General features: G+C 44.8%; 1 protein-coding gene across 1 annotated transcript in view; it reads left to right on the forward strand.

Moving 5' to 3' along the window:
- The window catches only part of TNIK (TRAF2 and NCK interacting kinase), a 396,524-nt gene that overhangs the window by 274,474 nt on the left and 108,893 nt on the right, over positions 1-13,157 (forward strand). The window contains exons 8-9 of the mRNA XM_068983499.1: positions 6,279-6,333; positions 8,479-8,557. Coding sequence (XP_068839600.1) covers positions 6,279-6,333; positions 8,479-8,557 — 134 coding nt within the window. The remainder of the gene's footprint in view (positions 1-6,278; positions 6,334-8,478; positions 8,558-13,157) is intronic.

Raw genomic sequence — 13,157 nt, forward strand, 5'->3', positions numbered from 1 at the left:
CTTCCTTGCACTGTATAACTTCAGGGAAGTTATTTAACCTTTCTGAGCCTCTGGGAGTAACAATTGTATGTGACAAGGCTATATTAGAATAAAATGAACTGACATGTATAAAGGAATTAATTCACTACCGTTTGATAAGTAGTCAATGTATGGTAGTTAATATTCACGTTTATGTTTTATATGAAGGTACTGCCATTTGGAGACATTTTGACCTAAAAAAAATCCCAGCAATATCGTAGAATTTGAGCCACCTCTTTGTACTATACACCTCTAATTTTCTGCTTACATGAGCCAGAATCTGCTTCTCTACAACTTACACCCCTAGATTAAGGTGCTGCCCTTAGGGACCACATAAAATAAATTCATTTTGCTTTTTCCAGGTGTAGCATTTCCAAAAAGAGAATAAGTTACATGTTGAAAGACTGATTTCTGGTCTTCGTTTTTAAAAAAAACAACGACTGATTTCTTGGTCTTGGCAAAACTTGGTAGACTCTGCTGCACCAATTGCATCTGTTATGAAGCTCTTGTTTGTGAGCTCTAGACCACCCTGCTAGCCTCTGCTCAGGGGAGATGGGGTCAGGACTCAGCTAACCCCATTCCTTCTTGGCCATCTGGGTAGATCGCAAGGCTGGAGGAGGAAGGACACAGCTTTTCCTGTTTGCTTCCTCTAAGCTTCCTGTTTACTCCTGTAACACCCCAGAAACTTCTTTGAGTACCAGGGCTCCTTGTCACTCACTGGTTTGCTCGTTGAACTGCCAGTCAGTGAGAATTGGACCTCAGGATTTGTCTGTGCCAGTATTTGTTAATACCCACTATGTACACTGCCTTGTGTTAGGAACTTTGCATATATATGTTGTTTTTTGATTGTTACTATTTTTAATGTTTTTTAAATTTGTTTGGCTGTGTTGGGTCTTAGCTACGGCACATGGGATCTTTCGCTGTATTGCGCAGATCTCCAGTTGTGGCATGTGGGCTCAGCTGGTGCGGCACGTGGACTTTGCTCTGAGGCATGTGGGATCTTCATTCCTCAACCAGGGACCAATGCATGCCCTGCATTGCAAGGCAAATACTTAACCAGTGGACCACCAGGGAAGTATCCTGCATATCTTACTGAATTCTCATATTAACCGTGCAAGATAGGTGTTCTATTCATGCTACAAGTGAGGACATCGGTTCAGAGGGTCAAGGGGGGTCACCCCAGGTCTGCTCACTACACAACATGTGTTCTTTCTACCTGTCAGGGCACACTGGGGCTCTTCTCCTGCCCGCCGCCCGCTCCTTGTATGGCTGGTTTGGCCTTCTGAAAGTCCTCTTCACTTGTTGAGCAACCCAGCCCCAAGGAATGGCCTCTTGTTTTGTTCAAGTTCCTTTGTGCCAGCTAGCCCCCCACCAGCCAGAAGTTGTGTGCTTGCCTCTGCCTTCTCGGAGGCACTAGAATTTGTCTCTGTTCTGTTGGTGATGCACACAGCACTGGGCTATTAATCATGCTGCTGGCCAGGCTGCACAGCACCTCTAGAATAATGAATTACCCAACTCCTGCCAGAATGAGTCACACCACGGCCACGGAGGAAACTTATCTCTCCCAACTCTCTCCTCATCTTGTTTCTCCCTCTTCCCTTTCTCATCTCCTGTGATCTGTCTTGCCACTTGTAATTGGAACATTTTCTCCCGTATTTAAGTTCTGAAGTGTCTCTGGGACTTGCTAATATATCCAAAGGCTTAAACAAGGCCCATCAAGGACGTTTATTGCTTTCTAGCATGGGCAGTTAAGCATAGCTTACAAGCAGCTCTGGGTATATATGGCCAGGAATATAAATGTTCCTTTTGGAATACAAGAGAATCCCAGAAAGGGGGAAAAAAAAAAAAGATCCTAATAATGATATCAAATGAAGGCTTAAAGAAGAAATAATCTCTGACCTGGTCATGTGACAAAGGATGCACCGGAGTTGGGATGTTGTGATCTTTCGTTTGAAGGGGTTGTTTGGCGGGGTTGGGGAAAGCAGCCAGAGAGAAAATTTGAGATGCTGTGTACTGAATGAAGGAAACGTCGCTCTTTTCACTAACCCTTCCCGCTTCTGGTGGCATAAAGGGAGGATCACCTAACAACTGGGACCTCTCTTTTTCCTTACGATCAAAATATGCTTCCTCAAATGATTTCTCTGTACATACGATCACTAAGAAATGTTTTTAGCCATACTTACGTTTCTTGTGTCACCAGAAGTCTGGAGGAAGGCAGGTGAGGATTGATTGATGTCTTCAAAACACGGGCTCCTACCTTCCTGCCCTGTCATCCTTAATTTGTTGACTTATTGCCTCATGGTTGCAAGATGGATGCTGTAACTCCAGATGGCATGTTTGTATTCAAGGCACTAAGAAGTGGGAAAGAGTTGTCAAGACACCAGCTGTATTTGTCATTTATTTCAGGAAAAGCAAAAGCTTTCCCAGAAGATGTTTGCCTGGGTCTCAGCAGCCAGAACTAGGTCACTTCCTTGACTGCCATCCTTAGCTGAGGGAAATCTGGATACCAAGTTTAGCTTTCCTGTGCTCTGAAATGGAGGCAGCAAGGGCAGTGCAGATTGAAATGCCTGTTCGGTTAGCCAACAAACAGTACTGGCCACACCCAATTCCAGGGAAGCCATAGAAGGCTAAACTGGGCAGGCAAAGGCAGTCTTACCTCACAGTAGAAGACAAGGAAATGATTAATTATTCTTGAGCTCACTGTGTGCCGGGTTTTGTGTTAGGCAGCATGCCTGTGTACATACATGTCACAGTTGTCTGCTGTGTAGTGGAAAGCTGAGCTCTGTGCGGTCTTCTGGATGCAGTTAAATTAGGAACCTGAACTTGAATCTGGGTCTGTCTGACTTATTCACACTGCCTCTAGGAAGTTGAGCACTGGTTTCGGATGTGCCTCACTGAATCTCAACACCTTCATCTGAGTCACCAGCACTTTAAGGTACCTGTAGACAAAGGAGGAATCTGAAGCAATTGTTTTATGGGTCCCTAATAAGTTTTTTAAAGTGAGTTATTAGGTTCTTATATTGTGATGATAGTTTTAAAAAAAGAACTAGCCTGGGAGGCAGGAGACCCAGCTCTGATTAAAACCTGGTGCTTAGCTGCTCTGTGATCTTAAGTCATTTTTTCTCCTCTGTGAAATGAAAAGTTGGACTAAATGACCTACAAAAGGTCTAAGGGACTTTCCTGGTGATCCAGTGGTTAAGACTCTGCGTTCCCACTGCAGAGGGCACAGGTTCAATCCCTGGTCGAGGAACTAAGATCCCACATGTTGTGTAAACAAAAACAAACAAAACCATCCTTCTACAGAGAGTCTAGCCTTAAGACACTTAGGTTTTGCTCCTTTCTCTCATGTGTCTATTCACTTGACGAGTATTTACGAAGTGCCTACTATGTGCCAGGCACTCTTCTAATACTATGTACCAGTCAACAAAGCAAAGATTCCCTGCCCTTGTGGACTTCATGATGAAGTGTGTGTGTTGAGGGCAGGGGACACAAACAGTGAACAAGAAACATAATAAATTAGTGATGAGTCAATTATACAGTTGGCAGAAGGTGATCAGTTCTCTGGAGAACAACAGTGGGAAAGGGGGAAGGGTCTGGCCTCACTGGGAGAGAGGTTGGGTGGTCCTCACTAAGAGCAGAGCGCCTGAGCAAAGACTTCCGTGGAGCGGAGAGAGTCAGTCCGCACATGATTAGGGTCGGTGCTGCAGGCAGAGGGAATATCTAGAGCAAAAGCCCTGAGGCAGGAGTTGGCATGAGTTTTCTGAGTATCTTCCTCCCCTGTCTGAAGACTAGCCTGGAGCTTTTCTCATCCCAGTTCCATCACTTCCTTTCAGCTGGGTTGGCTTTCAAACCAGTTCAAGCTTCCTACACTTGAAAGCCATTTAATTTGACTTCGCTATGGCAGGTGGGGACAGAGAGCCCAGCCACCGCCTTCGTATTTGCATCTTGGTTCACACTGCACAAACACTCGGTTTCCCAAGATGCTGGATAGGTGGTGGGAGACCTGCCGAGGCCTGGAGTCATATCAGAACAGCCCAATCCTGCCACCATTTCCAGACTGTTTTCTGTTGAATGCCTCCCGTGCAGTAAGTGAGTCAGGGTTTTCGTCATGTTCCCCAATGATTGTCTTTGTCAGTGAACCATCATGTTCCGGTACAAGAGAGCTGTGTGTTCATCTTTACAGTTGCTGCTCTTGAGCCAGCCTGTGATGAGTGAGCTGGGCTTTTCCCATTAGCTCCAAAAAGAACCTCAGTGAGCAAGACCAGCAGCCTGCAGGAAGATTTAGCAAAGTGCCAGGCTGTGCCACTCTTGTCTGTGTGTGTGTGTGTGTGTGTATTCAGTGACACATTTGAATATACCTTGAAATGAAACAAAAAAAGGATGATAAAGCGATGTTCTATGCAGAGATGTTCTTGGAATCTATGGACAGTGGTTTTGTGCAGGTGCGTTGTTATCTTCAAATGGACTGAGAACTTGTAACGTTTATGTGGACCGGTTGATGGGCTCGTGAATTAAAGAATCCCTGTTTGGTCCTAGTGTGGGGTTAGGATGTGCCCCAGCCACTTGCCCAAAGGTAGATCACATTTTAGGCAAGAGTCTAGAGCCCCTTGAAAGCCCTGTTCAGGTTGGATGGGCCTAAGTTCAAATACTGAACAGGCCTAGGTGTCACCCACAGGACATTGAGAAGTTTAGTTCTAGGGAATGGCTCAGGGAGGAGTTCATAGTTCTCTTCCAGTTATATCTCCTTGACGTGTGGCCTTGACATTTGCTTGGTGGGAATAGCAAGGGAACTTAACTTTGATCTCTGAAATCTTGTGAGGTTACAGGTGAGAATTTAGAATGATGTACAGAATGCAACGTATATTTAAAAAGAAAGGGAGTGTGAGAGTCTTCATCAGGATTGTGAACCACTGAACCAAGTGTTTATGTGTGTTTTCTTAGCAGTCTTTTTGGCATTTCCTGACTTGCTTTCCGTTCTCTCAATTTGCTTCCCTTCTATGCACTATTTAGAAACAGTTGAGCGGTGTGCACAGAGCTGGGGAGAAGCATATTGTTCAAGGTTGCATAGGTCAAGGTGGAGGCATTAGCCCAGAAAATTCTGATAAGAGCATGAAAGTTAACCTGAGAATAAGAAAGACAATAAGGGTATAGGATTTCTACTTTGCGTATATGTCTACTTACCAGATAAAAATATATGGTAATATTGTTCATTCATTTAACAAATATATCGAGCACCCACTACTGTGGCCAGCTCTATTCTAAGCACTGAGATACAGCAGTAGACAAAACTAAACAAAAGCTCCCCCATCCTCATCTTGTTTGGTTAAATGATATGAATTGCTGGGCTTTTTTGTAGGTTAAAAACAAATGACTGTAAATACTGTATGATCTAGCATCGACTATATGGTCCAGCCATTCCCCTCTTAGGTCTTTATTTAAAAGAAATGAGAACATACATCCATACAAAGGCTTGCACATGAGTATTTGTAGCAGCTTTATTTTTAATGGCCTTGAATGGAAACAACCCAAATGTCCATCAACAAGTGAATGAATGAACAAATTGTAGCATCTGTGTTGGTACAATGGAGTGCTACTTGGCAGTAAGAAGGACTGAAGTACCAATACACAAGGCACCACGATGGACCTTAAGTACATCATCTGAAGTGAAAGAGACCAGGAGGTTTCATTTTATACAAAACTTTAGAAGATACAGACTAGTCCATAGTAACAAAAAGCAGATCAGTGGGTGCCTTGGAACAGGAACTGGGGTCGGGGACAGATGGGCAGGAAATGGAGACTACAAAGGGGCAAGTGAGACCTTTGGGGAGATGAATGTGTTTGCTGCCTTGCCCGTGCTGATGATTTCACAGGTGTACATAAACACCAAACCCTTTCACTTGGTACACTTAGAGTATGTGCAATTAATTACTTGACAGTTTTGTTTCAGTGAAGGTATTAAAAACAGTCAAACAGCAGCAGTTCCTTGTGGTCCAATCAGTAGGGAAATTTTAGTGATGAATTAATGTTTGAAACCTTCTATTTGTTTTTCATACGTGTATGGAAAACTCACCATGTGTCAGGCACCATGAAAGGTATTATCAACAAGGAGAAAACAAGGCTGTTTTTTGCCTGAAGTATGTTTGAAAAGAGATGGCTGGACAGCTCTCCCATAGGCATTTCTGAAGCAGTTGCCTGGTTTAGCCCAGGGAGCCTTTGTTGACTGCGTTTACCCATGCTTCTGTGCCTTCCTTGTTTTGCAGAGTGACTTGTGGTCTCTGGGAATCACCGCTATCGAGATGGCAGAAGGTGCTCCCCGTAAGTACCTTCCTCTGGGTGAAATCTGTTGCTGGCCTGCTCTGCAGGTGCGGATGCTTCCTTGCCAACAGCTTTACTTCTGCTACACCGAGCCCTGCGTGGACTCAAGCTGGCGTACCGAGAAAGCAGAGTCATCTAAATCAACCAGGAATCCATTCATTTCAGTGTGGTGTGAGGATTTGTATTTATGAGGCGAGACCAGAAGGGAGAGGAAAGCAGACTCTGAGAAGTCTTGTCTATCTTGTGTACTCAGTGTATAGTCTATCCTTCAACTACTCTTCACCTGTAGTCAAACTGGAACTAAACCACAGAGTGTTAACGCCAACATATCAGAAATTCAAAGCTGATTTTCAGGGCTTGGGTTATGGGAACACTTGCACTCGGTTGCTCTCATTCGTATTAAAATACTAACGGTTAGGTTGTTAGATTTCCCTGCTTATTTGAGACAGAGTGGGCAGGGCTCTGGCTACCCAAAGAACCTCTCCAGTTCCTGGGAATCTGGAGCATTGGCCCCACCGAGACCCTCCCCAGCTGTGTGGTCGTCACCTCTGAGACTCCATTCAGGAAGTGCAACTGAGCAGGGACAGCTGCCACGACGGCTCCTCCCAAGGGCCACCCCCTCCAGTGACCGGGAGTGGCAGGGATACAAGCAGACCCTTTCCTGGAAGACGGGGGCTCCTTGGAAGGCAGCTGTCGCTCCTTTGTTTCCCTCCTTGATTTCCTTAGACTGCAGGACAGCCTAGCACCCTTCCACCTACTGCTTCTCCCTCTCACCTTCATAGCAATCTGACAACTCTCCCAGCCTTCCTTGGCTCCTTTGCTGTTTCCTTTCAGGCAGGAATTTCCTCCAGTGATATTTTCTCATGTTTAATATCACCTTAATGTCTTGCTTTTCAGAAGACCTGGACCAAAACAGGCCCTACGTTAGTATGACGAGTCATTGTGCTTATATGACATTTTACCCTCAAGTGATCGTGGTGTTATTTCTCACTCAAGAATTAGTAGAATTCACCTGTAGCATGACTAGGGTGTTTGTTGACCAAATGTCCCTTATCCACAATGCTGGTAGGCATTTATGAATCAGAAAGATAATATTGGCAGTCTTGAAACTATATCACCATGCTTAATGAGCAGTTACTGCCTGTGTGCTCAGTCATGTGCAGCCTTCCAGGCTCCTCTGTCCATGGGATTCCCCAGGCAAGTATAGTGGAGTGGGTTGCCACTTCCTCATCCAGGGATCTTCCCGACCCAGAGATCGAACTCGTGTTTCCTGCATCTCTTTTCTTAGGTGGATTCTTTACCACTGAGCCACCTGAGAAGCCCCTGATGAGTAGTAGGAAGGAGCTAAAAATAAACTTTCTCCCAGCAGAATCCTTTAGCTTTGGGGGAGAATGTGTCCTTGTTCTAGGCACACAGGAAAAGATATTCCCAGATGTTTGAAGAGTAAACTAGTGAAATATTGAATAGAATGTGTGAGTGTTTTTACTATAAATGATAATGTCATCTTTACAATGTGAGATATTTTTATGAGTCTTCTACCAGACTTCCTTTGCCTTAATCCTCTGGTCTTCCTGGGGCCATTGAACAAAACCAAAGAAACAAACAAAACCCATCATGAAAAGCCTGAAAGCCATTTAAGGTATTTATCAGTACAGAGAGAAAGGTGTTTTGGTCTAGTGCTTTATACTTGAAAAACCCATGTATTAATATTAATAGATAACACTGCAAATGGGGAAGCCTTCACTGTATAAGAGATGTACCATGGATTATTTGGGACTTTACTAATTAAAAATAACTTACTGTCTCCATTGTAGTTGTTATGTGGATGTTGTTTACTTGGAGTCTTAGATGGTTATTTTTAGCAAAGCAAAGGGTGTTGAGCCTTTGACTTGTTTTCCTTAAAAATGAAGTGCAAGTAAAAATATGTTAACGATCTCTAGTTGAAAGGTGTTAGATTTTATGAGACTCCTGTAATCAGTCTCATTTAACGCTCACCAAAGGGAAGCTTTATGATCTCCTGCCTCTGCTCACTGGTCATGCCTGGACTGAGGAAGCCATTTGGCAGCATTATCGGCACAGAAAGGACGGGCTTGGCCCAGGTTTGGCCCCCTAACCTGAGCTGGCCCTTGTTTTGGTCTCTTGCAGCTCTGTGTGACATGCACCCCATGAGAGCTCTCTTCCTCATCCCCCGGAACCCAGCGCCTCGGCTGAAGTCTAAGAAGTGGTGAGTTTGGTCTTCGGTGTTTTGCAGATTTAATGTCAAGAGTTTCTGCATTTCTGTTTGGAATGAGCTCAGATCTTTAGGTCCTGCTAACAGGTTTAGATGAATATGTACTAAGACTTGTTGAATGATTTTCTGTATGCTGTTATTCATCTTAAAGTACATATTAAGGACCTACTGTTTGCACAGTAAGTCCTTATTCACTATGAGGAGATATTAGCTAAAGTGGGTAGCAGAACCCAAGAAGTAATATGGAAACACTTTGATTTATCACTCAGAGTAATATCTTTCCTAACAGTGCAGAACATCTCATCAGAACGGGTGATAGTTAAGGGTCAGCCCATTAGATTGGTTGACTTTTCTTCTGTTCCTTAAGACATTAATTCCCTAAATGTATATACACACTTGGTACTGTGTGAGGTGATTTCCTGCTCTGTGCTTGAACATTTATAATTTTTGTGTTTGCTATTGCTTGCTCTTTATGGCAGGTGATACTGGCTTCTTCTTTGTGGCAGTGATCTAACCTTTCCATTTAATAAAATGATTCACATAAAAAGTGACTTAAAGAAAAATACTAAGTGAATACTTGCATGGATGATGAAGGGTATGGTAAAAATTATATTGGTAGTGTCTGATTGACTGGAGTTTGTAAACAGAGTTCTACAGATTAGACCAGGATTTGAACTTTTGGCTTTTTTGTGCACTCACACCAGAGTCTTTGTATCTTATTCTGGAGCAAAAATTCATTGCTTCTTCCCTTTCCCCTGTGGATACGGTGTATCTTCCTTGATACATTCTCAATTCTGATTCTCTTTGCCATGGGGCCAATTCCTGGACCATTTGAGACCTCCTATCCTTTTCTAGATGCCTTCCAGGCAGTTTTTAGCATGAAGGGACAAGACCCTTCTGCCTTTTCTCATATCACTTCATCATCAGGTCCTCGTGTTTCTCACACACTCACCCACAATTTCCCCCTCCACGATGCAAGAGCAATCTTAATTAATACCATTATCCAGGGATGACATAGTGACCCTGGCAGAATAAGAGAAAGGCATACTGCACAGAGAGAGGAAAAAGAAATAGCCAGAATAGATGACAGCCTCAGAGTTAGTTGCCAAGGGCTGCATGGGGAGAGAGTGAGAGTTGCTATTGGTAACAAGGAGGCAGAGCATCCCTCCTCCTCTCTCCGGAGGGTCGCCGTGGTGTGAGACATCACTCTCTCCCCAGCAACAGCTTTCCATTGGGCACCACGCGGCACATGATCCACAGGTGCCCAGAGGCTCTGCTTCCTCCCTTCTCCCCGGAACAGCTCCCAGAAAGGGACTGGCTCAGTTCTGGAAGATCCTTGGAAACATCAGGGACACTGTGAAGCTCTCCACGAGCTTTCTGTTTGTGCTTCATGCCACGCCTCCCAGGAAGGCTGGGAGGGGCTGCTGTGTCCAGTGGGCTTCGCCCACCCTGCCCCTCCCTGCCTCCTCTGCCTTCACTGACACTGGACAGGTGCTCCTGGCTCTACCACAGAAGACAAACTGACCACCCCTACCTGTGCTGTTTGCCCAGCATGGTGTGGCCACACATTGCAGTTCAGAAATATTTGTGTTCATTGCCAGCTTTAAAAAAAAAACCTGGCAATTGAGCAGTCCATGGAGATCTCTGGCCTTTTTTCCCACGAAGGTGCAGCCACACTGCCCTGCCCAAGCATTCCTGCTCCCTTTTAGGGTGAGCCCTTATGCTTCTGCCCCCGTCACTGCCTCTTCCAGCCCAGAAGCTGGAATCCCTTGGTCACCTTGCTGGTCCTGCCTTCTTTTTACCCCTGGTCTGCAGTGCCCTTCTGTGTGACCCGTCTGGCCCCCAGAAAAGTGGCTGACCAGCCCCCGCTCTACCATTTCCTAGTTCATTGACCTTGTTCTGACAGGAGCCACCCTGCACTGACCTTGCCTGAGAAGCACAGACGTGAGGGGAAATACAGGCTGACTTCTCTGCTTCAAAACGTTGGCGATGAGAGCCGATTTTATAATGCTGCAGGGAGCTGGATCAGTCCAGGCTGCCTTCGTCTCACCAGCCTCCTTGCATGGCCTTGCGTGGTTCAGAATGAGAGCCAGCTAGGAGAAGGAGTGCCACATGCCAGGTGGTGGACGGGAAGATGACATGGCTGTTTGAGAGCCAGTGGAGGAAGCAAAAGCCCTGGAAAAATGCACCTTCTCACTCAGAACCCAGCCGTTATAAAGATGGCCGTGCAGCCCCCAGCCACAGGACACTTGGTGGGGCTCAAATTTCTCTACACTAGAATTCCAGTTTTTAAATGAAAATATTTAGGCACTTCAGAGTACTCGTATTGAACAACCAGGTTCAGAGTGATTTAAAATAGGTCAGGGTTTGGGAGGAAATAAAATATTTCTATTTTCCTTTTCCTTTTTTCTCTTATCCCCCACCAAAAGAAACAAAACTCTGAAGTATTCTTTTATATCTACCTATTCTCTGCTTTAATGAGTTATCAGGTGAAGTGCACTATTCCTGGGGTATATTCCAACATATGACCAAAGGGGGCACCTCTGTGGCGGAGACAGCCATGAGCTCTTCATTGTAAGCATTCAGCTGAGGATCATTTCCAAGGAATTGACTGAATCTACGACATACAAGGCATACAAGACACATGTATGTTGTAGTCTCAGCGACATATTTATGTGTGTGTATATTTAAAATATATATATACTTAATATATATAAAATTTTGTTTTTATTGAATTCAGGATTCATTAAATTCGATAGTGCTTTACAGTCTTCAGAAGTTTCACACACATGATTTCATATAATCCTGTAATAACCTTTATTTTCTTAGCCACAACCCTGCTGGGCAGATGCTCTGAGTCCTCATATTATGGGCGCGAGTCTGAGGCTTTGGGTGGGTTATGGTCCTTGTCCCACGTTTGTGACCCGTGTGTTTTCTACTGCGCCGTTCGACTTCTCCGAGTTCAGGGTTAAAGTGGTAGAGAAGGAGCTGTACCAGTCCCTCCAAGTGAGCATTTTTCCCTTGAGCCTTAATATCAGGGAAGAAAGGCAGTATCACTGCTCTTTGCCCCTTTCATTGTAGGAGGAAAGGAGAGCTTCCCTGGGAGCAGGAACCTGGCCTTCCTCAGCGCAGTGAGGAGAGGCCTGGCGCCAAAGAAGCCAGGTGGTCTGGGCTCCAGTCAGTGTTCAGGTGGCTCAGACATTTGATTAAGCCTCCAGGAGGGTTACAACCTGGGCTGAGTCAGAGGAGAAGGACGCTGTCACCCTCTGTCTCCATGTCACCAAGTGACCGGTGCAGCGGGGCTCCCATCTTTCCCTCCTCGCTCTCCTCTTGCTCATGTGTAGTGAGATTCAGCCTACGTGGATAACCATCTCCTGCAAAGGATTTCCCCTCCCTTCTCTTCCCGCTGTGCTCACCCTGGCCCCTCATCCCTCACGCTTGTACTGCATGCTGTAGCTTCCTTGCAGGGACCGCTGAAGAAGGATGGGGCTGACTTTGTTCCTGTAAAAGGTGGTCGGTCTTGTCCTTTTCACATGCCCTTTAAATGTGAAGATTCCACACAGGCAAAGCAGTGTTCGACTGAGCTCATTGGAGAAGTCATTACTGCTTATCTCTGGGAAGAGAGATAAGATTCCTGGTTTCAACCACTCAGGCTCCAGATGGAGACTGAAGGCCCGATGAGGTTATGTCTTATCCTGAGTTCCAGGCTCACAGCAGCTTGGAACCCAAGCCTGCTGCTTTTACTCCAGAGCTTCCAACCATTTCTCTTATTTTATGAAACTACACTTCCTATTCCTGCTGAGTTTTCTGGCACTTTTGTTTTAGAAATAACAATGCTTTCTTAGGGGTGCAGGGAGCTCTAGATGAAATAATAATAGAAAATATCAGAAAGTACTTATAGTAGTGTGACTTTGGACTTTATTGAAATCAAAACAAAAATTACTAGAGTCTTTTAAAATCAGCATATTTTGCAGTCTCCTTGGAGATGAGTGAGTCCTCACTCTTGCTGCTAATGCATCCAATACTAATACATGTAAAGTAATTCTGTTAAAGAATTCTATACTATTCAATTCAACACAAGTTGGGAAAAACACCATCACAATTCTGCTCTTAGCCCTCAAGGCAGATCCTACTGTTCTTTAAGCCTCGTGATGGTCAGAGAGGGTGGGACATTGTCATCAATAGTCAAAGTATTAATAGTAATAATAATCATAGCATTTGTGATGTCACAGGCACAGTTTTAAGTATTTTACATGAAGTAACTCATTTATTTATCACAGCAGTCTTTTGAAATAAGTGCTAACAGTATATCCCCATTTGCAGCCAGGGAAACAGAGATACAGAAAAGTTCAGTAATATGCCCCAAATCACACAGTTAGTAAATGATAAAACCTGAAGTAGAGAAAAAGGATAGTTCTAGGCAAGCACAATGGCACCCCACTCTGGTACTCTTGCCTGGGAAATCCCATGGATGGAGGAGCCTGGTAGGCTGCAGACCATGGGGTCGCTAAGAGTCGGACACGACTGAGCGACTTCACTTTCACTTTTCACTCTCATGCTTTGGAGAAGGAAATGGCAACCCACTCCAGTGTTC

This window comes from Capricornis sumatraensis, chromosome 1 (genome assembly GCF_032405125.1).
Source record: "Capricornis sumatraensis isolate serow.1 chromosome 1, serow.2, whole genome shotgun sequence".
Taxonomy (NCBI): Eukaryota; Metazoa; Chordata; class Mammalia; order Artiodactyla; family Bovidae; genus Capricornis; species Capricornis sumatraensis.